Source organism: Gopherus evgoodei, chromosome 6 (assembly GCF_007399415.2).
Source record: "Gopherus evgoodei ecotype Sinaloan lineage chromosome 6, rGopEvg1_v1.p, whole genome shotgun sequence".
Lineage (NCBI taxonomy): Eukaryota > Metazoa > Chordata > Testudines > Testudinidae > Gopherus > Gopherus evgoodei.
The window spans coordinates 75,897,500-75,925,236 of NC_044327.1; the positions used below are offsets into that span (position 1 = coordinate 75,897,500).

At 37.5% G+C, this 27,737-nt stretch overlaps 1 protein-coding gene across 9 annotated transcripts in view; it reads left to right on the forward strand.

The window, feature by feature from the left end:
• MCTP1 (multiple C2 and transmembrane domain containing 1) overlaps positions 1 to 27,737 on the forward strand; it is a 548,019-nt gene that overhangs the window by 328,866 nt on the left and 191,416 nt on the right. For all 9 annotated transcript variants that reach the window (XR_004001078.1, XR_004001076.1, XR_004001077.1 and 6 more), the window contains 2 exons: positions 254 to 328; positions 2,373 to 2,492. Coding sequence is in view for 6 of the 9 variants with exons in the window: in XM_030567942.1 (XP_030423802.1) it covers positions 254 to 328; positions 2,373 to 2,492 (195 nt within the window). In the remaining 3 variants the exon portion in view is untranslated. The remainder of the gene's footprint in view (positions 1 to 253; positions 329 to 2,372; positions 2,493 to 27,737) is intronic.

Genomic DNA, 27,737 nt, shown 5'->3' on the forward strand with positions numbered 1-27,737 from the left:
TCTCTAAACCTTGATGTATGCTACAGAATACTCTTCTGCCACTGGCTGGCACACCCACTCTTTTTGTTACTGTGCTGCTGCTGCTGCTATTGCTGCTAATGTAAGAAACAGAAACTTGTGCCTGTGTATACATTTATATTTTATGGGCTTGGGAGCTATGACTTTGAAACTTAATAATTATTGCAAATTGAAGTCTGTATTATTAGTGAGTATTAAGTAAGCCCGTAACATTGACACGTATTTTGATGTATAGGTGAAAGCCAGCATACGAACATTAATGCCCAAAGAACAGAAGTACATTGAAGAGGAAAACAGACTGTCTAAACAGGTAAAGCGTAAGAAAAGACTAATCCTTTTGCAAAGACTTAATATCAGGTGTAAGCTTCTAGACACCTCATGTCAAACTTCAGTGGGGGGAAAAGAATAACATTTCCATTATCTGTTTACAAAACTAAATTATGAGATTCAAGAAGAGAGAAAAACAAATATATAACTATTATATCAGTTCATTGTAAATTGCAATTCAATTTCTGTGAAATGTGTGCGTGAGAACACAATTGAAATCATCAGTGTGTCCACACGTATCAGGTTATAGCACAGGTGGATGTAAGCTAAGTCTGGCACAAATTTATGCTGTTAACCTTGATCTGAAAGAAATCCATTTTGTTTGGGGGTAAGGAATGTGTTAACATTCTCTTAGTTAGGTTTGAAATGTTGTGCTCTATTAGACTCTCAAATGAGACTACCAAAATCAAATAATCTATAACTTTTCAGGGCCATCTGATTGGGAAAACTGTGTCCCCTTTTCCTTTTCAAATATTTTTACCTCCTAGGGTTACAATATTTTCTGGTAATAATTATTTTAAAGGCACATCTTATGTTTTTGTACTAAGTTATATTTGATATATATATTTTACTTTCCACAGTACTGTATTTTAGTTATGGGGTATTGGGTATTTGGTTGGGCTGTGAGTAGAAGGTTTTCTGTAGTGGGAAACGGGAACATTTTAAACAGTTTTGTTTTGTCAGATCCTAGTCTATTCAAGTACTAATGAGCCTTCATAAACATTAATATGATTTGCAATATCTGCCACATGAATTATATATGCATTGTCCATTGTATTTCACTGAAGAAATTGTAAAGGGCAAAATACAGTCTTTCTTCACTATTGTAAGGAAAGCAGTTTCTAGAGCTGCATTTTTTCCCCATTATTACAGCAAACAAACAAGAAGGCCTTTTATTCAAGATTTGCTGTTCTCCCCACTTTCATAACAGAAAATGATGGTTATTGTACTTGCTTGCAGTTGGCAATAAACTTTAAATACCCTCTTTTAGTTTTAGGATATTAGCTTATAATATAATACATCATATAAAAGAAAAGGACTATTCAAAAATTATAAAAGGAAATCTTGAATTAATGGTAGATACAGTAGCATTTTAAAATGTCTAAATTTCCTGATGAACAGTGGGATTTTACTTTCACAGATTAATTTAATGTGTTAATCTTAAACTTAAATTAAATGATGCATTACTACATTCAGCGCTCTTATAAATTAGGTCTTATTATCATTTTAGGTAATTTAAAGAGTTTTCTCCCTGAATTTGAAACTGTATCTCCTTGTGACTCAGTTTTGTGCAGATAAGAATAAGACCTCTTATGGTTACGATTACAGTGATCTATGCTATAAAATACATGATGACTGCAAAAGCAACTATAGCAAGATATTATAAAGCAAAGGAGAAAAAATTGGATGCACTGAATATAGGTGATCTGTTTGATTAGAGCTATAATTTTTGCGCAGTTTGTGCACAATGGTCCACAACACAAATTTTAAAACAAAGGCCAAGATTTTCAAAACATTGAACTCATTGGGAGCTACTGAATGCTCAGCACTTTTGAAAAGTCATGCCATTTACATGGGTGTCTAAATATAGACTGCAGAACCTAATTTTAGGTACCCAATTTTGAAAATTTTTGTCAACATATTTAATAGAACTCCCAAATTTCATTGACCAAATAATGCTTTAATTTTTGCAAATTATGTTTCATGTTCTTGTTTATTATATTTTTTAAAACACAATATCTGAAATGCCTGGGAGAAACACAAACATTTGTATGTCATTCAAAATTATAAACATTAGAATTAAGTTCAACAGGTGATAAACTGGCTTGTATAACTATCTGGATTTGCTTCCCCTTCCCATTCTTCAGTAAATACTAATATTATTCTAGATCTGTTAACTAAATAACTTGACATATTCTTTCAACTTTACTAACTTGCTTTAATGAGAATGAGCTTGAAGATGTTGTAAGCTCTCTTGATAGTTTGAAGTCTTGTTTTTTCTGAATATATTTTCATCTTTCCCACAGCTGCTGTTAAGGAACTTTATCCGCATGAAGCGTTGTGTCATGGTGCTTATAAATGCTGCCTATTATGTTAACAGTTGCTTTGACTGGGATTCACCCCAAAGGAGTCTGGCTGCTTTTGTGGTATGATCATCCTGTAACACTTCATATAATTATTAATTACTTTAGTAATCATTGTTGTGTGTTTGTGTAACTACAGTTAAAGTTAGTGGCAAAGTTGCCATGTTAAAATCAAGTCCTCAGAATGGCTGTACGCATTTACTTCTGGCTGAATTTGGACCTACTGTAGCCAGGTGTCTCAGTCATGGAACATTTTTTTAAATTTACATTTCAAAAACAATTTAATTTTAAAATTCCATAGGTGCAAAGAAGGAAAAGTTTACATAGTGTATACTAAAATTTGCACTTCTCTAAATAAAACTAATTTGTGATATAACAAAAACACAGTTTGGTAAACTGTGGACCGGACCCTAGTCGTCTTACCCTCACAAATAGCCCTATTGACTTCAATTTGTTCAATTTGCTGAATGTGGCACAATTAGTCTATAAATTGTTTTTAATGCTTTTTGGTTCTTTGAAATAAAAATGGATCAAAACAGTGAGGTGGCAAAGCTTTCGTGAGAATTTTTAGTACACCTCACCAATATGAAATATACATTAACAATGGGATCGGCTCCTTCATTTATTAATAAAAAATTATACTTTTAAAATTTGTTTTTTTTTTTAAAGTGAGCATCCCTAAACACCAATAACACCTATTTAGATAAAATGTAATCAGCCAGTTAAATTGCAATTTGTAAAAATCACCAGATATCAAATTCTGGCCACAGTTCTGCATCTAGTTATCCCATGAAACTTACTCAGGTTTGTCAAAACTGGAAAATACAAAGTTAAAATTCAACATTTGTTAAGGGGACACAATTTATGTGCCTTTTTGTTTGTTTTCATTTTACAGTATATGAGCTACCAATAGGTGGCCAGATTCCCTGATTAGGTTCTGCTGGTGGGAAGACCAGCTGTAGCAATAGTCGTGTGTGCTCTCACACTTTTTTGAGGGTCTTGGAGCCATGTGTTGCAACTTACGAAGTTGGGAATAGCTGGCTGTGGAATCTTGGAGCTGCACTGAATTAATGTATCTTCCAGGGAGCATCTGCTAGCAGGGCTCCTTTCATACGATAGCTAAAATTTAAAGTTATTTCCTGGCAGAGGACAGCAGCAGTACCACTACACTGGAAGGTGAATTATTCCTTGGTTGCAGCTTCTACCAGAGGTGGGGGGCGCTTCAGCTGTGCCCCAAGATGTGATTGTAGCACAAATGGTCAGTCTGACTTTGAACTCCTTGACTGTTTTTGGCTTATCCTGCTATCTAAATAATTTAAATGTTCTTTTTAGTACTTCATTGTTTCAGAGTCCAGAATGATAAAACTTTATTAGGATAATGCATATTTCTCCATAATGCTCTGTCCTATCAAATATAAGTTCTTATACCCTACTTGTTGTCATAGTAACTGAGCCCTCTCCAGTAGTGCATTAAGTATCATGATCACATCTGTCATGTGTTGGTTGTTCTCTCATCCTCTCCTCAAAGGGAGGTGTGTGCAGTGGAATGTCTTGTGTTGATACAAGTTTTTGTTGTTTTTATTCATTCATTCATTCATTAAATAAGTATGCCTGCTGCTATAGGTTTACATTAGAGATGTCAAGGTCAAATAAACGTGTCTTGCACTTGGAGCAAAAGCAGGTTTATGATGATTCTTAGTTCCTGGGGTTGTTCATTACACAATCTCAGACCACCTCTGTTCTGAGGTCCTGTCTCCTGCACAGATAAGCTTTACTCCTACTGTTGATAGTTCCATTGTGCCACAAAAGCAAAGTTGTTGACTACTGTCTTTGTGCTTTAGACAGTCTGTTAGGTACCGTCGGCACAGGAAATGGAGTGCTTTGAAAATAAGGACCAAGACCTTGAACTTGATTTGCAATTCTATGGAAAGCCAGTGTAGAGAATGGAGGACAGGTTTGATATGCCCACAGTAGCTTGTGTTGCAGAGGAGCCGTGCTGCAGCATTTTGTACTAGTTGTATTGCTATTAGGATTAATCGATACACATTTGTTCAGTTCTCCTTTTGACATGGAACTCCCTTTTAATATCAGTAGAAGACAGGAAAGTGGAGTGGTATCCTGCTTTGTGGGTCATTGCTAGAGTCTACTTCACTTGCAAGTCTTTCTCATGGTGCACTGCCGTCACCATTAAATCTTAACAGAACAAATTCTGTATGACCAGAAGAAATCTTAACAAGCAGCTGAGAATAGATACATACAGATCTTTTATTTTAGTGCCATAATAAATATACTTTTTAACACTAGCTATTGTAAATTACAGTAAAAACATATTTCTGGTTATATAGCAATATACTTTCTTTTCTATTCACCAACACGACTCTTTCTTCTGCACAGAAGAGAATTGGTTCATAATTAGATTGAATTTAGGAACAGATGTTGATAAGCTGTACCAATTTCAGTGTTGTGACTTTAAAAGTGTTGTGATCTTGCCCTGCAGATGAGGGGATCAGCTATGGCTGCTATTTTGGAGTCTCTTTCTGAGGAGCAAGTTCCTATGGGTGTTTGTGAAGCATTTAAAGCTTTTTTCTCCCTCAATTTCAAAAAGAATTTGTAATGTTGCCTATCATAAAATAGACATTTGTTACTTAAACCAAATCTGTAAGAACTTCAAAAAGGGATTGCAGGGCTGTGGAGTTTTCATTTCAAGATGGTGGCTGGGATTTTCACAGCTTCCTTGGGTCCCTGCAAAATCTTGCACAGCCTTGTGAAAGCGTGACTCATTTCAGTTGGTGGTATTGTGTTGTCTTGTGCTAAGGTTGTGCCAGAATTCAACATTCCCTTTGGAAATCAATTTTATAATAATTCTTACCTGATATGTATCACTTTGCAGCTTCAAAATCCTTTGCAAACCATAGCCCTTAGAGGACTTCCAAAGATCATAGAATAAGTCAATATCACAACAGGGATTAAAAATAGGATTTTCCAGGTTCCCAATTCCATATTTTATAATAAAATTTTAAAATTAACATTCAGCCTTCCCGATAAAGCCAACAGCAAAAACCCAACATGGAGTTTCTGGACCAAGCTGTGTTTGATAGCGTTAAAATAAAGATTCAGAACAATTTTACAAAAGTGAAATTCTGTAGGTATGATTTTTCACATCATAATCCAGAAACATCTTGTCTGAATAACCAAAAGTTAAAAAAAAAATCACAAATACTCATTCTTTCCACCTTCTCCTCCTCCTTCCCCCAACACTCCCTCTCTGTCTTGCTCGCAGAGGACTAGCTTAGCTTTCACAAATTTAGAAATGGAGTCAGAACTTTAACTATGAAGTTAAAGGTACACCACTGAGAAATAGACTTTAGAATGGAAACACATGCAGACTCTTAATTAATATTATAATGCTATAATAAGCCACAGGTATTCACTCTGGGCTTTTTGCACATTGAAGTATTCACTGGGGCACTTTTCAAAGTCAGTAGGTTTAATAGTAAACACTTAAAAATTTATCAGCCATAATGCTCATTTCAGAGAATTCAAAAGTTTTCAGTGGATGCTTTCTGTTTGCTTATGCTCCACATCCAATAATATTTGCTCAGTTTGTAAGTAAGAATACATTTTGTCTAACTCCCAGTTTTACAAATTCGGGATCTGAAAGTCAAGCTTGAGGCATTCTGGCTCATGCAACACCTATACTAAATATTTTCCAGGTCTCTGTTTCGCTTTTGAGTACCATTATTTTCAGTGAGAGTTCAGGGATTTAGCTCACTCTTGTTTTTTTTAGCCGTGCCACCTCAATATGTCACAATAAATATAACAGTACTGGAGGAACACTTTATTTTGAACAGACAATATAAGCTCTTATTCAAAAATGTAGCGTTTAAATTAATAAGGCAGTGCCTCTGAATATCCCATTTATATATAAGCAACTGATAAAAAAATAAATTTCTTCAAGTGCTTGCTTAAGTCCATTCCTTGTTAGGTGTGTGTGTGCCAAGTGCACTGATGCCAGAAATTTTTCTCTCAGTGGTATCTGTCGGGCCAGCCCTAGCTCCCTCTAGAGCCGCATACTCATTTGCTGGTATAAGGGGTGCTGTTGGCCACCCACCCTCTCAGTTCCTTCTTACCGCCTATGATGGTTGCTGGAACGACCCTTCTTGCTTCGGCAAGACTTCTTCCCAGTGGTTTTTGGATTCTCTTAGTTTATCATAGCTTAGTCTATATTGTTACTGTAATTATTGTTGGTCTACATATTTAGTATAAATATCACTGTTGTCAAGGGACATCTTCGCCCCAAGAGGAGAGCATGCCTTGGTCTATGGGCTTCAAACTTCATGCCTCCTCTGGCAAATCTATGCCTATGAGCGACACACACTCTAGCTGCTAGAAGTGTTCAGATGAGGGACAAGTGCCAGTTCTGTATGGACTTTAGACACACACTAAAAAAGATCGAGACATCAGGTTGAAGGCTATCCTCATGGAAGCCACCATCAGACCTACCTCAGCCGAGCTGCTCCAATTCAGCACCAAGCACTTCGGCATTGATATGAAGTGCTCCTCCGGCACTGAGGTCTTCTGGAACCTGTTCACCATCTCTGCTGCTGAGGAAGAAACACAAAAAGCAGTGCACCTGTTACCCAGGGTTCTTTCAATCCAAAGCTCTTGGCAACTTTTACTCTGTGTGAGGTGGTGTCAGGAAATAAATCAGGGGAGACACAGCCATCCGACTGATGAATGGCTGGCAGAAACAGGACAGCACAGGAGTGCTTTCACTTAAAGCTAAACTTTACTTAGTCTCCAGCACTTACTAACCTGTTGCAGATGTGTGTAAAACACCCCCAACCCTTGATAATTATCAAAGCTGAGTGCGGCTCTCGAGTGACACAGCAGCAGGCTTCAGGTGGCCAAATCTTCCGTCTGCTGGTGGGGACCACAAGATGTATCTAGAGGGAGAGTCCAAACGAGTCCCAAAAGAGTCCAACTACCTCAAACTGTTTCCCCTTATTTATACGTTAGTAATAGAATGACATGTCCCTTAAAGAAAACTTGTTAAGTAAGCAGTTTCAATGGTCAAGCAAAAGATTCCTTCTGGTTATTGATTAACCAGGTGTGTATTTTTCCAGAGTTTGCAGCCTTCAGGCCCCAATAGACATTCCTGGGGCACATACATGCATTTTAGAAGAGCAGGATCAGCAACTTCAACACAATTCTTATCAGGAAGGACGCTGGGTCAAGCTGCCCTTTCTGTGGCACCCAAAACCCCCTCCCCTCCTGCCTTGGTCAAGCTGAGACTGTGGTTTCAGGCACTTTACTGGTTTGCCAAAATCACTTTACTGGCTTGCCAAAATCTCCCTGTACACACCAACAGAGGGTAGTCGCTGGTGCACCAAAAGGACAAGCTAGGGGAAAGCAATGCAGTGAGACCCATGCTGAGCCACTCTTCCACTCCCGGCCCCATGATGGCACCGTCGACTCCACCTAGAGCATTGAGTTCAGTGCAGTACCTGCCCCGACATCTGGAAGTCACTGTGGCACCAGCAATCTGACTATCCCATTGACCCCGGAGCCTTTTCAAGCATCCAGGGATTTACTAGCTCTCCTGATACCCCCCCGCCCAACTCCAATGCCAGCTCTGATTACGAGAAACAGAAAGGAACAAGGAGCTTTGAGCTCCTTCGTGGTACTCAGGATGATGCGAGTAGGGCCTGCTTTCCTCTCAGTCTGCCGCCAGTCCCCATACCACTGGCACCATATAGAAGAAGAGGTGGGTATCGCTCCACTATGGTCTCCAAGAGAGGGCTCCTCTTCTGAGTCTGAAGGGGAATCCTATGCATAACCTAAGGGTCAACACCAGTTCCCACCATATTCGCCATGGGATTTTGGTGCTGGTCCCTGCACCGGCACTGGCCAATACAGTGGCTTTATTGGAACCTGTGGGGTTTCTCCCAGTACTGGATCTTCCTCCCATCGTTCTCACTCAATGGTTTCCAAGAAGCGAGTTACTGCTCCTTCTCGCTCGGCACCAGACCCTGACTCCAGTACCAACGTAAAGGATATGGCTCCTATGGACATTGTTAAGGCTGAGGAAGAGAAAGGAGCCCCTCCTCTGGTGTAAGCCTCCTTCTCCTCCTTCTCCCCAGATGAGGCTATAGCAGGAACATGTAGCCTGCTTCCACAGAATAACTTCAGTGCCCATCAGGACCTCCTCAAATGGGTAGCAGTAAACCTGGTGCCACCTTCTAAGCACTGGATCTGCTGATAAACACTCAAAAGTCGACTCTTGTCCCAATTCAGATAATAGAATTTAGTGGGGAAATGCTTGACTCAATCCAGGACAGAGCCTTCCTTCTGAAGGCCCAATTTCAGACTATGTCAGACCGGATATCCAAGGTCATGGTACACCCAATTAGAACTGCTCAAGTTTGCCTCAAGCTACTGGGGCACATGACTGCATGTACTTTCATGATCCAGCATGCAAGGCTGAATCTCAGGCCCCTACAGATGTGGCTGGCATCAGTTTACCCCACAAACAGACAGCACTTAGTCTCTGTGCTCACTGTTCCTCCCCCTGGTCCTTCGTTCCACGGACTTGTGGACAGACCTGAGATTGGTAATGATGGGGGTGCCCTCTGTTGCCCCTCAACTGCCAGTGTCCTTAGTTTCAGATGAGTCAGACATAGGTTGGGGCGCCCATCTTGACTGCTTCAGAGCCTGTGGCCCAAGAACTCTCCCTGCATATAAACGTCAGGGAACTCAGAGTGTAGCTTGCCAAGTGTTCCTCCCCTAGGTCTCAGGCAAGATGGTGCAAATTCTGACACACAATACCCAGCCGTGTTCTATATCAACAAACAGAGAGATGCTTTATCCTCAGCTCTGTATCCGGAGACCATCCTTCTGTGGGAATTCTATGTGGAGCACTCCATCCACCTGGAGGTGTCACATTTTCCAGGAACCCTGAATGCACTGATGGATTACCTCAGCAGTTCCTTTCTTCTCACCACGAGTGGTCTCTTTACTTGGAGATAGCTAGGTTCATCTTCCAAAGGTGGGGGTCTCCCCACGTAGACTGTTTGCGACCAAGCAGAACCAGAACTGCTATCAGTTTTGCTTGCTGCGCAGGCACAGTCCAGGCTCCATCTCTGATGCCTTCTTGCAGAGGCTTTATGCTTTTCCCCAATCTCTCCGGTTCACAAGGTCCTCCTGAATGTCAAGCGGGACAAGGCAAGAGTTATTCGTATAGCCCCGGCATGACTGCGGCAACGCTGGTTTGGCACACTGCTGGTCCTTTAAGTAGCACTCCTTCCGGTGCCACTCTGTCCAGATCTGATCTCGGAAGACCATGGCAGGCTTCCTCCCTTCACCTAATGGCGTGGATGCTACATGGCTGAACCTGGAGGAGTAGGCCTCTGCAAAGCAAGTTTGTTGGGTCTTGCTAGGCAGTAGGAAACAGTCCACTAGGGCTATCTACCTGGTCAAATGAAAATGCTTCTTGATGTGGGCGTTCCAGCAAGGGCTCTCTCCAGTTCATTTCTCCCTGCAGGCTATCTTGGACTACTAGCTCCATCTAAAGCAGCAGCGATCTCATCCTTCCACCCACCAGTGAACGACAGGTCAATATTCTCCCATGAGATGACGATCTGATTTCACAAGGATCTGGAGAGGCTTGACCTGCAGATCTGTGAGGATTTAAACCTGATCCCTCCATGGGATTTAAACCTGGTCCTGTCAAGGCTAATGGGTCCTCCGTTCAAACTGCTAGCATCATGCCCTGTGCTACTTATCTCTTGGAAGGTTGCCTTTCAGTGGTGGTCACCTCAGCCAGAAGGGTCTCTAAAATCAAGGCCAGTATATCAGAACCGCCATACACTGTGTTCTTCAAGGACAAGATCCAATTGTGCTCCTACCTGGCTTTCCTGCTAAAGGTGGTTTCAAAATTCCATAGTGCTATTTTCCTGCATGTCTTCTTCTCAAAGCCTCACAAGAACTCAGAGGAGCAGTGGCTTCACTCATTGTACCTTAGATGTGCCCTTGCCTTTCATATTGAGAGGACTAAATCCTTTCACAAATCCACGCAACTCTTTGTAGCAGTAGCAGAAAGGATGAAAGGGCTTCCAGTATCAGCTCAGAGGATCTCCTCCTCCTCTTCCACCTGTATTTGGACTTGGTGTGAGCAGGTGAATGTCACACCTCTGACTCTCCTAACCACTTAGACCACAAGAGCTCAGGCCTCTTCAGCATCACTCCTTGCACAAGTCCCAGTCCAAGACATCCGCAGGTCATTGATATGTACCTTTGCTTCCCAGTATGCCATTGCTCAACAGGTTTGAGTTGAGACCAGGTTCGGAAGAGCAGTGTTGCAGTCACTATGTCCATGAACTCTGAGCCAACCTCCTGGAGTACTGCTTGTGAGTCACCTAACATGGAATGGACATGAGCAACACAACTTGAAGAACAGCAGTTACAGAAGGTTAGTACTAATTTTTTGTCTGGTTACAATGATATGCCTTTGGATCTGAAATATAAGTAGATTTGAAATTGATAAAGTTCTCCCACTCTTCTACCAATATTTGTTCTTTTCCAACTGTTAAAGGCAAAACACAAAAATAATGTCAAATTAATGTTACAGTTCTAAAATGGCCCTGTTGTGCCTAGATATTGGACCTAGAATATATGATCTCTTTCTGTACTTGTTCTTCCTTTTTGCCTGGGTGTTAAAGAAGTAAGCAGAATACAGAGTAGGAGCCTTCACTTTAAATTTCCTAGGTTTTCTATATTTAAGACAGACCTTTAGCATTATTTCAACAGATTTCTTAAGTTCAGTAATTAATATGTTATGTTTTATGCATAAGAATTCTACTACAGTCATATACTATGCAAAAGTGGCAAGGTTTCTCTTTGGAGTAATCTACTGTAGGCAATGAAATGTCTACTAAATTGGGCCTAATTTCCATCAGCCTCTTGACCAGACATTTGTGTTCTTGTGGATGTCAGTGGGTGCAATGTGGGGAGGGGGGAGTGTACACTGTCTCTTTCCAGTACTGTCATTTCTCACTGTAATGAGCACAAAAATAATTGGACAACTGAGCTATCAGTAAAAGGACACACTTCAGGATGAGTCAATGAATTATTTTACAGGACAAACTTTAATCTTTAAATGTGATTGTAGATAATTTGTGCTACCATCTGTCCATTTTGAATTGTTTTAGCCTTTTCAGTCATTATGCAGTAAGTGCTGCTGTGTTTAACATTAACATTTGATATTTTACACATTTAATTTCTGTACTGCTACATTGTCCTTCGGGAATTGAGCTCTAGTGCTACACGGGAGAGACAAAGTATTGATCAGTTAACATTTCAGCTACATTTATGTATGTCGCAAAATTAATGAAAATGCCAGACAAAAATGTCAGAGTGCACAAAAAGGTAGAATTTAAATTTGGTAGTTTAATGAAAAGTTTAAGATGTGCATTATCAAAAATGTCCCCTTGCCTTTAAAGTAAAATTCATAACAGAATAACTAAAGGGAACCACATATACTTAGAGGAGCTTTGAACATGAAATATTATGGAATATCTGATCCTTAAGTATTTGGTGTCCCAGAATGGCCTGAATAAAGCACTTTAATTGCCAGTTTGAATATTTTATTCTTACTCATAAAATAAACTTGTTTCCTTTCTCATTTGGAAGACTAGAGCCACCATCACCCTAAGAAAGATGCAGACAAATCTGGAGAGTCCAGAGGAGAGCGATAAAAAGATTGAAAACCTGACGTATGAGGAAAAGTTTGAAAAAAACACTGAGCATGATTAGTCTTGAGAAAAGACGACAAAGTATGAGACCAGATAAGTCTTTTAGGGCTGTTATAAAGTTCTGCATGACCACTGAAAATAGGACCAGAATTAATGGACTTGATCTGCAGCAAGGGAGATTTTAGGTTAGATACAATAAAGTTTTTTCTAACTATAAGGATAGTTAAGCACTGGAACAGGCTTCCAAGGGAGGTTGTGGAACCCCATCACTGAAGGGTTTTTAAGAACAGGTTAGACAAACACCTGTCAGGGATGGTCTAAGGTATACTTAGTCCTGCCTCAGTCTCTCAAGGTCCCTTCCAGTTCTACATTTCTATGATTCCATGTTCACCTCCACTTTCCAGTGCACAGTGAAAGGAAGGTTTTCCATGCACTTATGCTCCTCTTCCTACTCTGATTTCCCCATAACTTTGTATATGTCAGACAAGGGGAGTTGTTCTTTTTTGAACTTTTAAACTGCAATTAAATGTTACCTTCGATTTACGTCATTGTTCAGATCTATTTCACCTTTCCTTTTTCTTCCCACATCACACAGTTGGTCAGTTGATGTTTCCATTATCAATCCAATTTTTGAGGGCATATTATATAAATAAGTTCAAATCACATTGGCTAAATCTGTGTGTAGAAGTCTGCAAAATTGGAAGGAAATTATTTGTCGAAAAAAATATTTTTCGACACACTTTGATTTAGAGATTGGATCCTTACTCCTGCCCCCACCCCCAAAAAAACAGATTCCCTCTTGCAAGCCTCCTGTCCAAAAACTGATTGGAAGGGGCACTGTCAAGGTGGTTGATAATGCAACCTACTGTAGCCTGAAAATAACTTTTTTTTATAAAAAGTTCCTGTTGATGACCAGACTATCAGCTTTTAAAAGAGAATTCTGCAAAAGCAGAGTCATACAGTGATGACAGATCCAGGTGATCGATTCATTTATGACAGCATGTCCAATGGCGTCTCAGCTCTGCCAGCTTCATCCTTATAAGGAAAGGGAAGGAAATCACAAGAATCAGCTTCTTCCTTTTTTAAAGCAGATAGAACCCACAGTCATCTCAATCCTGTTCATGGCTTCAGAAGACTCTGCAAAACTGATGTGGTCCCGCAGAATTTTAGGCAGTATTTGAGGTGTTTGCAGCATAGCTAACTGAAAGTTGTGACTTTCAGTTTCAGAGAAGTTTTGACTTTTCAAAGTTTGGTTTGGTTTTGAATCAATCAAAACCACTTGTTTCCTAATTTATTTTAAACTAGGAATTCCAACTCATAGTATTTCCAAAACAAAATGTGCTGCCCTGAAGCAGGAACTGCTGTGTGAAATGGACATTCATATCCGTTTAACTGTTGCTGTGGCATGTTGAAGGTCAATTTCATTCAGCAGTTGCCAAGGCTCCCAGAGGCTGTTGCTCCTGGGCAGCCCTGCCATGTGATCCCATGACTTCCAGACTCCTGGGCCAGGTTGAATTTGGAGAACTTGTCTGTGCACCACTCTGCGTTTGGGGGAGAAGAACTTACAGGGCTGGTAGATCCTGGTGGATCCATCAGCCATTCTCAGCAGAAAGGAAGCAGAGCAACAGGAGTAAATGTTGTAACCCCGAGTCTTCAAGTGCAACTGTGGAAGGTTTCTGCTGCCATTCCTTGGCAGAGGGGAGGATTCCTTCACTCCAGTCCACTCTTATCTCTAGCTCACAGACTATCCACTCAGGCTCTGTGTTGCGTCCCAGCCTTTGGCCCATTGTGCATGTACATGGCCATAATACAAACCAAACTAGAACAGTATTTGTAAGCTTAGGCCTGTTGGCTTTAATTAATTTTTATATATTTATTAATATCGCCTCTTCCCCCCTGTCAAGGTTCTTTCCCCCACTTTGAACTTTAGAGTACAAGAAGTGGGGACCTGCATGAACACTTCTAAGCTTAATTACCAGCTTAGGTCTGGTACGCTGCCACCAGCCAGAATTTAGTGTCTGGCACACTTTCTGTTCCCCCAAAACCTTCCCTGGGGAACCCAGATCCAAACCCCTTGGGTCTTAAAACAAGGAGAAATTAACCATCCCCCTCCTTTTCCCCCTAAACATTCCCCTCCCTGGGTTGCCTTGAGAGGCTTCACCCCAATCTAAACTCCTTGGATCTTAAAACAAGGAGGAATTAACCATCCCCGCTCCTTTCCCCCTACCAATCCCTGGTGAGTTCAGACTTAATCCCTTGGATTTTAAAACAAGGAAAAATCAATCAGTTTCTTAACTTTTACTTTTTTTCTTTCTTTTTATCTCTGTAAAATCAGGATGGAAAATGCTTTTGAGGGTGCTCAGATTCATATAGACTAGAGGGACCCCCCCCAGTCTTAGATTCAAAGTTACAGCAAACAGAGGTAAAAATCCTCCCAGCAAAAAGACACATTTACAAGTTAAGAAAACAAACATAAGACTAATCCACCTTGCCTATTACCTACAATTCTGAAACCTGAAAGACTGATTCAGAAAGATAGGGAAAGCCTGGAATGATGTCCTGTCCCTCTCAGTCCTGAGAGCGAACAACAAACCAAACAAAAAGCACAAACAAAGACTTGCCTCCACCAAGATTTGAAAGTATCTTGTCCCCTTATTGGTCCTCTGGTCAGGTGTCAGCCAGGTTTACTGAGTTTCTTAGCCCTTTACAGATAAGAGACATTAACCCTTAACCATCTGTTTATGACACCCCCTCCCCCTTAATTTGTGTACAGTCATTACAAAACCAGTTGTATGCTAAACTAATGGAAATTATATACAGAAACAGGATTTAGAAGCTTTTAAAGTTTTGATATAACAGAAAATCATAAAAATAGGATGTTCAGAATTAAGGTTACAATTCTCTTACTAATGCATCTCATTGTAGCTTATATCTACATAGTCACCTTGTATCGTGGGCTGCAGAATAGTGGGTGATATTATTAGCTACAATACCTGAACATAATGGGAAGAATTAAGGACAGAATAGCAGGTTTCATTCTGAATATACTAAGATTTGATGGTTTTTAAAAATTTTGTATTATAATGTATTTTACTTAATAATTAAACATGTTTTCTCATGGTCCCTTTTTCCCTTCTAATCCATAACATCATTACTTCAGCACATACAGTATGACTAACTGTACTGGTTTTAATTTGCTTTTATTTATTTTGCTAAATAAAGCCAACATGAATATCTGAGGTAACCATTGTTACAGTCTACATGATATGGCACATGCACCAGGTGTTTTTGGGGAGAGGCCAATGGTATATGCTCCCTTTCCAAAGGTGACACGATTGGGGCAGACAGTTTGACAGTTCACTTCCCACTTTGGAGACAGCAAGATGATGACCTTTTGGTGGCCTCCCTTTTAAAGAAAAATAGCAGAACTGTCATGGAGAAGGTACGATCCATTCTCTGTACCTCTAAAGACAGCAGGATATTGGAGAGAAGGCAGATGCAGCCCATCCATCCCCCTTCTCATCTCTCCCCCCGTCTGCTTTGGAACCTGTGGATTATTAATTGTACAGTTAGATGATAGGCTGTGGTTGGCTTGTTCTACCCTAGAGATGGCTGGTTCTCTCTGATTGACAAGCTTTCCCTTATCAACTTTGCTTTCTTCTGCATAAGATGGACTTTCTATCATTAAAAGTTTAATTTTTATTTCAGTTGGAATAAGCTCAAAATAAATAGCTTTATGCAGCTTAAGAACATTTTATGTATCAGCATGCCAGATTTGACTACAGATAGAAAAATATTGCTCCATTTGTTTGTTTTAATCAGAAGGACTTTCTCATAAAAGGAAAACACTAGTATAGGAAGAGTTCCTTTGATTAGTACAAGATAGATATAATATTGATATGTTAAGAGTATTACAAAGGCTCTGTTTTAGTATCATATGAACAAGATAATATTGTGTATAGTAAAGCTAAGGAACACCTGAGAAATTTATAGATCATACAGCCCGAAGGGAACCACTGTGATCATCTATTCTGACCTCCTGTATAACACAGGCCATGGGACTTCCCTGAATTAATTCCTGTTTGAACTATAACACTTTAACTATATTTTGTTGTTTGAACTATAACATCTTTGAGGAAAGCATCCAATCTTGATTTAAAAAATTACCAGCTATAAAGAATCTACCACAAATCTGGTAAATTACTCCAATACTTAATTACCCTCACTGTTAAGAATGTGTTCCTTATTTCTAGACTGAATTTATCTAGCTTCAGTTTCCAACCATTGGATCTTGTTATACCTGTGTCTGCTAGATTAAAGTTTATGTATATCAGTTTCATTTCGTTTTTAAAATGTAAGCAGACTTTTGCTGGCACATTACTAGCATAATCCTTATTGTACGTTTTAGTAATGTTAAAATGGGATTTTTGTTGTTTTCAAGAGCAGGCTGTTTTCCATATTTAAAGGACTAGGATTATGCCTCTTTCATGAGTGAAAGGGTTACCTTGATGCTTCTCTGAGCTATCCATCCACATTGTCGTCCCCCCCACATGCACACACCTTTCAGATCTTCAAGAGCTGCCTTGTGTGGACCCCAGACAGCAGCTGCAATTCTTATTGACAAGGCTTCATTAAACAGATTGCAGTCTAGGCAGGATATTTACTTAAATTCCTTAATTATGAGCCAAACTGGTGGTCTGGCAAAGTCATAACACGAACTTAGTGTTCCCTGTCTGTAGTCAGTGGTGAAGGCTGAGTACATACTGTGCCCAGTCTTATAAACTAACATCTTATACTGGTTACAGCATTGTAAAGAGCAATAAAGAGTGCCTTTAAACTCCTTTTTGTTTAGTAGGATTACAGCAAACCATATCACCTATACAGGTTTTCAATACATGGAACTAGTTTTATTAGGCAGCTACAGATGTGTTAAATATGTACTGAGTGTCAAGCTTAAGTGATTCACCTTCCATAAGAGCAAAAAATTGCAATTGACCTTGAAGTAAAATGTCTGTATTCAGCAAGTGGTTACAAGTCTTACAAGAAATCATTTCATTAGTTTAAAATGAAAACAGTGTTACACTGAGAACTATTTTGAAGTCTGTCTCTGATATGGTACTACAGTTCCTGTTTGGAACTAGGAATGTACAATTTATTTCTAGTCCATTTTTAGATTTTTACTTATTTTGACTGACATAGTTCTGGAATAACTATCAATTATGCAGTGGAGATAACTCAGTTTAGTGATCAGTAACGTGATCTTAGATAAAGAACGCAAGAATGACCTTACTGAGTCAGACCAATGGTCTATCTAGCCCAGTATCCTGTCTTCCGACAGATGCTTCAGAGGGAATGAACGGAATAGGACAATTTATCAAGTGATCCCATCCCCTGTTGTCCAGTCTCAGCTTCTGACACTGAATTAGAGACATTCTGAGCAATGGGGTTGCATCCCTGCATCCCAAAGAAGGATTAATAAGTGTAAGGCAAGTTACTGCATGTGATACAGAATGGATTTTCTTCTTACTGGATTTTTCTGTTGCTTTACAAATCTTTAAATTGTATATATGTCCATGAATAACATCAGAATTACCGCAGTGCCAAAGTTACAGGATGTGCACTGCTTTCCTAGAAATAGGCACACTAAAGTTTATTACCTATTCTGCAAAAGCAAAAATTTAGTCTTGTTTATATGAGAGAAAACACCCCATCCCCACAATACCTATCATTATCTCTGCAAAGTTGAATGTTGTTAACTGGTATTATGCACTTGGAACTTCTTGGATAATGAGTACAGAGCATTGACTGTATAGTAGACGTGATTTTCTCTCCATAACCTATAGCAGTCATGATTAGGCATGCCTGTATTCTGATTCTAATTGACTAGCCTCTTTAACTAGACACTGTTCATTAATGGCAGACATAGACATTTATTTACTCCATTAAAAAAAACTAGTAAAGAAAAAATTCTAAAGTGAGTGAAACCAATTATATTTGGTTACACTGCATATATATTTGCATCTGTCACTAAAACAAATAATATAGCATACTGAGGAAATCCATTTGAGTCACTGTTAACGTATACCACTGTGATCCTCAACATGCAATAGAATTCTTTTGAAGGCTCATCATAACTAAGTAAAAGTATAAAGCTGAAGACAAATCTGTAGTGTAACAACAGTTGCATTGAATGAACCTGGGCTTCTTTCTTAATAGTTTTTGTCATGCCACATATTTATATTCTCATGAAGCATATCTTCTATCTTCTTCTGCTATGAGGTTCTCACTTCACTGTTATTCTCCTCTTAATATCAGCTTGGGTTAACATTTCTGTCTTCTCTCTCTTGGGGGCTCCACTCTTCCATATGTATTGACCTTTATAAGGGAGGGAGAATCTCCTTTTTCTCATTCTTTCAATTTCTGTAAGATTTTTTTCAGTGGCTCGCTCCTTCTTACCTCTGACAGGTTACAGGATAACTTAAGTAGCAGTATTCTATAAAGCTCATTTTCATCCTCTCTGTTAAGGAAGTTGAGCAGCTCCCATTCCACCATCCCTCATCATTAAGACCACTTCTGATGCGCTTATTGATTGTGCTATTCCATTTGCTGTGCCTAAGACCCAGTGGAGTGAACACCAAATGGAATGTTTCCTGCAACAGCATAGAACAGCATGAGCATCAGTCACAAACCAGAAGACAGAGGCTTACTCAGGCCCATTTTGAACCCCATTTGTAAGAATCACAAACTTTAAATCGCCTGGGTAGACACATTTATTGTAATTTAAAATAAGCAATTCCCTTAGCAGATGTAAAGGATGGTATAATACATACCAGTAATTATTATTTAAGCCTCCTTCGTAAAGTATATATTATTGGTTTCTGCTTGAGATATAATATTAAGTTTAATTGTTTGTCCTTAAAGAAGCGCTAGTGCTAGAAGACGCTGTATCCCTTTAAGATGACTGAAGGATTAAAAGTAGGCATTTTTAATATTCGCTGCCCTCTTAATTATTACTTGCTTAATGCAGCACTGTTAGCAAAGGGATTATGAGTTAATAAAAATGTCATAGTATTAGTGTATGAAACGCAGTATAATTTTCCCAAGATAATGATTAACAGCATAAGGCCATATTAACAACACTCTTTGCGTTCAGTCCCTAAATGCCTTTGATTTTCATCTTTTAGAAAGTACTTTTACAACAAAAATTTTAAATATTGTAGAGAATTTTGTTTTTTTAAAAAACAGCTAATTAATGTAACCATTTTAGATTTCTAAATTTTATATTTTAAATGTTTTCTATTGTGTTTCTATGTATAATTGATTTCAAATTATAATTTGATCTGAATAGTGGCTTTTAAAAAAATATGTTAAAGCAAAGTCACAATAAAACATTAACATATTACATTGTACATTACTTATTACTTATTTAATATTAAATATTAATATTAAAAAAAACTGGCTAAAGGTTCTGGCTTGCTGGCTAAAGAGCTCTCCTCTGAGTATGCTAAAAAGGGTGACCACATTTCTAAATAGCTATCCTATTTTTGGTGCTTCCCTTGTGTACCTACTGCATGTGAAATGGCTATTAACATTGCATAAAGCAACTTCAGTAAAACACAGAAAATCTGTTTGTCATCTCACACTATTAGAGCAGTTGGAAAATGAAATTAAGAAGCTATTAGATAATTGTTATGTAATCATTCTGCTCACACAGGAGGATGGTTTATTTTTCTCTCTTACAACATCTCTTGCTTTGTTCCAAAGCTGCAGCTAGCTCTTGGTATGTATCTTTATATCATTAGAATGAATGAGATGTATATGATTGATTCACTTGAACATACCTTACTAATTCAGACCCTAGCAGCCCCCGTCTAATAGAATGCTATAACTGAACAGAATGAGGTTACCTACCACAGCAACAATTGCCCACTGCAGGTCAAATGCCTTCTTGCCTTTCTAGCTGAACACCTGCAAATTGAGCTGTGTCCCGTTCAGAGTTTTAAGAACAGCTCCATTGTCACAGGAAATAGAGTTTGTTTCTGAGAGAAAATTATGCCAGTTCTACTTCTGAATGAATGACAAGTCTGTTATTACTCAAGGGATATTAGGCCTCACTGCTTTTTTGAGAAAACAAATTTGCTGTAACTTTATCTGTAATTTAGTACTGAATGGGTACAAATAGACTCTACATTGTATGGATAGAAGAAAAAAATAGGGGTTTGTTAAAGCCATAAAAGGGATGTGTAACCATTATATTTCCGAAGGAGGCCTTATCAGAGTCATAGGTTATAAGGGGAAATATTTTGGTTACAGCCTTAGCATTAAACACCTGTTTTGAATTTAACTTAAAAGTAGGTTGAAGAAGGAAGGTTTTTGTCTAAATTGTGCATATGGTGAACTTACAGGTTTCCTGAAAGTAAATATGCAGGTTGTCTTTGACTTAGAGCTTAGCCCATCAAGGATTACAATAAAGACCATATTAAAGTAATTATTCATGAGGCTAAACTTAGATATGGGCCTAGTTATTTTTTTTCTTTTCCCCAATAAATAAATAAAGTTCATGGGTTGTTCTTATAGTCTATGCTTTTGCAGAATAAATAAATGATTACATTGCTTAAGTAAAGTTTTCCCTTTATGGGTTGGCACTAGTTAACCATTTGATATGAAATAGTAACATTAGTTGTCCATAAGCTTTGTCTTGTTTTATTGTTGGAAAAGTACAGCACTTGCAAAACAGTGCCTGAGTCATTGTACAAGCTGGTCAACTTCAGTCAACACAGTGTTTTTATTACAGCACAACTCATTTTTTATGATTGTGTAGTTGATCAGTGCCTTGAATTCTGATTAGATAATAAGAAATCCACAGGCCATGCTCACTTGTTCAAGCCATTTGCACAAGTTTGACCTTAGTAATTTGCAAAGTTTAAAGTTAAGAGCTTAGTTAATGTGGTTCCTGATCAGCCAGCAGCTGTCATTATTGAGTGACAATGTGGTTAATCCTCTGTCCCTCTCGCCATTCTTAAATGCAGAATACGTCACCTACAGGCATGCTCCCAATCCCAGTTGAGAGCAGGGATTGAGAATCTGACCCTAGGATTTGAACCTGAATCTGTTGCTTAGTTAATGTGTCTCACTATATCTAGATAACGGAGCTGCCCTTCTGTTGCTTTGTTCAAAATATCATATATCTTCATTTATCCCCCATTTGTAAGACAGATGGAATTTATTTTGAAAATTGGGACTATCTCTCTCAATGAAAGAGAGTTAAAGATCATATGTGAAAATACTAATTTAAAATCAGATATCTAAACTTGATGGGACCAAGGCTTAAGATAATGTGGGTCACTCAGGGTCATAGATTCAAACAAAATCAGTAGCAAGCTCTGAGCTGGGTAAAAGGGGGAAGTGATAGAGCATTGTTTTTGAAATCAGAATCCAAAAGGAGTGGAACTACAGAGCACATACAAGGCAAAAAGGCTACATGAAATGGATGAGGGATTTCTGTGCATTTCGGGGTGGAAATAAATCCCATATGCTTATTTTGGTTTCTCTTCTGATGATTTTTTTTAACTCATTACTTTGGCAGTACTGTCATTTGCCAGTTGGGAAGGGTTATGTTAGTCTCTTTGTTGAGGAAGGTTATGTGAGGTCCTTTCCCAGATATCCTCTCAGCAGGCTGGTGACATTATGCTGCACAGCTCCTTGGTTGGCATTCATACCATGTTACCCAGACATCCATTCCACTTCTACTTTCTAGGATTTAAAAAAAGAAAGAAAAACATTGTCCAACTCAAAAGAAGGATCAGAAATGCCTTTAAACAAGCTCTCTGAGCTCTAAAATGTAGTTATGAACTATTGAAATTCTGTTGTCTGGCAATGACAGACTTGGCACATTTTTGAGATATTTTAAGGCCTGTATGGCTGAACTAACACCCTCACTCATCTCTGAAGTACAGTACTGTATGGTTGTTCATGATGCATCTAGCCCCTGGTGACTTAATCTCTGTTTTTTAGAGTTAATAGTTGAATACAAACTATAAATTGTTTCAAGAATGACAGATTATGTCGGGGGTTGGAAGGAGGGGGTTCAGTGTTCACCGTTATGACAGTTGCATTTTTTTAAGATAATGTGGTTTACAAATCATTTTAAGTTACCCAGCCCGAATAGTAGAAATGAGATATTGAATTCACAAACAGAAGCTTTATTGGTTTATGACAAGTAATCCATCTTTTTGCATTAGTGCAGCAATTCTGCACCAGATTATTTTTCACAATTGATAATTTGTGAGTCATATATTTGTTATCTATTCTTTTATGGGTTTTTAATTAGTGAATCATGCCAAAGGTCAGAGAGCTTTCATGAAGAAAATGCTTTTATTTATTTATTTATTTATTTTATGCTGGTTTTCTAAAAAAGTCTGTGAATGTTCCAGAAAATGTAACAAAAGAAAGAATGATACTATTGTTCCTGCTACAGAGAAACTATGTGTGGGAGATAATGTTATAACAGTACAAAATGGGAAAGAATTTTTAGTCAGAGTTCACCTCGAGTGCCAGGACAATGGGGAAGCATAAGTAGAATCCTACTATATTAAAAATAAAAATAAAAAAAAAGGCAATAGTAGATTTAAAGAAATACTGTTTTATCTTTAAAATGTATATATTTTCTACATATTTTTCACTGAATTAGGAATAAATACTTTTAAAACTAGTTTTGCTGTTTTTATTTTTTTCTTACTGGAAGCATTATTTTAGCCAATTTTGGATGATATAACCATGTGCCATTATACACAAGTGGGGCCCCCACTCCACCCTTTTAGGGAAATTCAGTTTTGCTCATGAAATCTGATCAGGAAAAAATATCTCAATACCTCACTTATTGTATGTGCTAAAATAATGCTCAATATTTGTGTATTTGTTGGCTCCACACAAGTGATTGATAAAACTTGGACATACGATTTAAAATTTAATTTGTCTGATCAGACAGATAATAACTTTTTTCCTTATTCATGTTTCTCTATAACCCATGAACACAGACACTAGCTATCTGTGATGCCATTACAAATTTTGTTAAATGAATAAAATATGAAAACGTTAATTCAGTGGGAAAGGCAACTTAAAATAATTTACAGACTGCTTTATAGGATGTATAAGGTATTTTTAAAGAAATTAAATATTAATTTCAGGGCAAATTTGTTATGAACATACTTTCACAGTTTATATGGTTCTCTCTTCAACCTCTATTAAAATATCCTCTGTACAATTTAATTATAGGGAGACATTTCTAATAAAAATCATTCATGATTATCTCCTTAATTAAAATTGAATTGAGCTAATTTAATTTTGATATAATTATATTATTTTATACAGTTAAATCTCATAAAAATAAAATCAACAATTGCACTTTTTCAATTTTAAAAAGGGCGAAAGAATAGTTATTTGATAATTTTCAGATAGTGAACAGATTATTCAAATTTTCATCAGAAAATTGTGACTAGTTTAGGAATTAATTTTGTCAAACTGCTGTTGTTTCAGTAGTTCATTTTTAAATCAGTTACAATATTCAGTAATATCAATAGAATTGATCTTCAGTCATCTATAATTAAAGCAATAAAGTTATGCATTTTCTATTAATACTTTAGCTTTCATCCGTACTGACCTTTTTCTCTGATTAACACATTTTTTCTTATTTTGTTCAAATTAATATAGCTTATAATTAATGTTAGTATAAATAATAATTCATCCTGACTTCATTTCAGAAATTCAGTTTAACCAGTGTGCTTAGTCTTACATGATATTTCAAATAAAGGGTTTGGTTGTTCTCTGCTGGGCAAGTAGTTATGAAGTTTGAAATTAATGTATATAAGTGAAGGTGTGTCTTAATATTTATACCGAAATAGTTATACAACAGTTTGGAGAGAAAAACAAAATATTACTCATTTTCAAATAATCCTATTTATGACACTTGTAATTATATTAAAATATATTTAATTGTACTTGTGACAAGTTGATGTGCTCTAGTCACTGTGGATATAAAAATGTATCCTCAAATACAAAAGTACTGGTCTCTATCTTTTGTCCATTTTATACTACTTTGGAAAATGTAGCCGACGGTAAAAGGGAATGGGGAGTCCAATATCACAAAGTCATTTTGCCCTTTGAAAAAGTCACAACATTCTTGTATTAAAATCCCTGGCTTGTCTGAATATTAATTAATTTAATGAAAAAATACTATCTATTGCTTTTTTATTCTTATAGTGTCCACAGCGTGTTAAGCACATACACATAGAAAGATGTGATTCTTGTCCTGAGGAGTTCATAATCTGAGAGCCTGATCTTGCAAATACACTTTATTCTGTTAAAATTAATAAGACTTTTTCCATAAATAAAGCTACTCACACGTGCAAATGTTTGCAGGATCAGGCCTTCGTAAGACAAGCTAGCAGCATACAAAGGATATAGAGATTAAAATATGTATTTAAAATAAATTACAATTCTCAAATATTTTTTAATAATCTTAAACAAATCTGTTGGGAAAAGATGAATGTTTAAGCTTTTTATAAATAATTTCTCATATGATGATACCTGCTGAATTTAAGGGACCTATTTTATTATTTATTTTATACTGGTGGTATAGTTTCAAGAAATATTTAATATGATACATATATTTCTTGTCTAGATGCTTGTTAGTGACTTGGAAGACCAAAACCACAACTGTGACTTTTCAATAGTTATGAATGTCAAAATAATTTAAAATAATTCAATTTCTGAAATACAGAAGAAGGATTTAGCGGCTATTTACTTTTATGGTAGCAGAAAAAGTTAACCATAGAAAACAATTCCATATAGATAGAAAGAAAAATATTGGCATCATTGTAGGAATTGGATATTCTCAAAAACTGGTTAACTGTGAAAATCTCAATAAGAATGTGAATATAATGTTTTTTCTATATAATGTATATTGCTTATCTTACAAATAACTAAGCTTTTATTTTGTCTGTAGATAAAGTAAATGCTGCAGTTGTTTGTAGGTTCATCATGATCTTGTATCCCAGTTGAATGTCATTCTCCACTCAGGCCTGTAGGTAGCACCCTTGCACCACAAAACAATCAGTCTTTGTAGAGACATTTATTTAGGTTTGGAAGTCTTTACCAGTGCAGACCTAAATGTAGCTAGTATTATTTGCACAATTTCCAGACTTTGATGACAATCTGGATTCTTAAAACAGAAGCCTAAAGATTGTGTATTAAGTTTTTGGCCATATGATTCACTTTTTCTCTGTGATGAATTGTCTTTTCTCTGTGACCAGCTGGACATAGGGCACAGCAGAATAGTCCAGTGTGTAACTTGGAATCGTCAAGATATAATGACTTTTTGTCTAAAAAGTAATAATTTGTTTAATTTGTTGCCATTGAGTTATTGATAAATCTGTGGAATTCTTCAAAAACTCTAGATAACATTTTCTTCCCTATGTTACCAGTTATGTGGCACTTGCTTTATTTTTAACTCACTAATGAGGCAAACAAACGTTGTGATCAGTGTGTATAATCTTTTAATCTTGCTTCTCTTCATCCTCTTCACTATGGGCTTGATCCAACGCCTGTTCAAGGCAACAGGTTTCTTTCCATTGGTTTGAATGGGAGCTGGATTAGTCCCTGTGAGCCTGGTCCTGTGACTTGCTAACTATTTCCTGTGTGGTGGTTGAGTGCCCTTAGTTCCCACTGAAATCAGCACCTTACAGGTTCAGGCTTTCCGTGAGTGACTACTGCTGATATGGTGGATAAGTAGCCAGTAGTGTTTCTGTTTTAATAAATACAATGAAACTTCAAAACGCTTGTTTGTTCAATATTTTAAAGTAAACAATGTAAGAAAATATAAAAACTATAATTTTTAAATTCTCTGTTGTTAAATACACCATATATTATCTTCAGAGTTTGTGGCCCAGATGGTAAACTGTGTTGAAGTGAGCCGTTGCTACTACCTATTCCTCCATTTTCTACATCCTTATTAAGTAGCACTCTGCTTCCCAAAATGATAGCTTCTTGTTCCTTCCTGAGTTCTTGTTGCATTATGCCCCTTATTAATATATGCATCAGAGAATATTTTATCATACTAATCGGTAATCATGACTTACGGGATAAAAATGTTGATCTTTGTTCTACTTTATTAATAATTATAAGGCATTGAGAAAAATACTGTTTTGTAGTTTTATTGTATTTATTGTAACTTGCCACTAAGAAAGGTGAGCTTTAATGATTACATTAGTTTCCTTTTATTTATTTAGTTTTTGGCTAACTTATGACAGCTGTGAATGTAAAATTCATTGAAATTCACTAACTAAGGTTCAAAAAACGTAAAAAGTCCTTATTAATGTGTATTTTTATTATTCCTTTGTCAGTGTGCTGCACCATGGGATATTTGAGAAGGGAACACTGCACATTTGAGAGAGCCTAGTATGAACAAGCTCTTTTCTAATCCTATTATCTGCACATTTGTGCGTATACTAGAACATGCAAAGTCAGATGCAGGTGGGAGGGAGCTAACCTTTGACTCACTGCAGCAGCAAAAATATTTAAGACTATCAGCATGGGAGTTTTCAGCCTTTCGTTGTCGCTCTAGAATAGACTATCTTTATCATGAAGGAAAGACACACAGATAGCCTCTTCACGCACACTGCACCACTGTGTGCATGGATTTTTATAAAAAGCCAACCTTCTAATTTTCTAAATTGTAAAGGGAATCCAGCCACAAAAGAAACTGAGAAGAATGCTTTTTTGATTAAATCTTGTTCCTGTGTGAGTAAAGTAAGGCTAACAAGAAGAGCTTATTGGGTCTTGAAGACCCTGCTTCAATTTGCAGTGTCAGTAGCCAAGTTAGAACTGCAGCTGGTATTCACAGCAAATGTTCCTATCTTGACTAGTTAGACAAGGGAGTCATTTTCCAACATGGTGGTCTTCAGGGGAAGAAAGAAGCCCCAAAAGAGGGATTCTTAATGACTGAGCTTTGTCAATAGAAACACAAACTGGTGGAGAGTAGAGGAAAATAAATTTAGTGTGTGGAAAGGAGGCTTTTTATATCTATAGATCATGCAATCTGTTTTTTTTTTAGCTGCATTTGCTTTTCTTTTTGAAAGCTCCCCTATTCATGCAATCACAATAATGCATATTTCTTTTTTTGTGTCTCCTGTTTTACATGCAAGTCATACATAGATCTTAGTTTGCATAATGACAAATGACTAAACAAGTACAGAGATAATTCATTGTTTTTTTTTTCTTACACATATATACTTTGTTCTCTTCAAGAACATTTCTGCTTGTTGCAAGTGCTGGCTAAATGTAACAGTCTAGATCTGCTTTGTAGAATTGTTTTTTTGTTTGAGTTGAAGGAGGCTGGTTGTGGGAAAACAGGTACCTAAAGAGACTTTTTGAGTGATCTTTTGCTACTTTTCCTAGTTGCGGTTATAATAATGGGAAAACTCTGTGGCAGAGAGCATGCAGTGGATTGACCAGGACATGCACATGAATGAGGACAGACCCGGGTAAAAATGCTAAAATT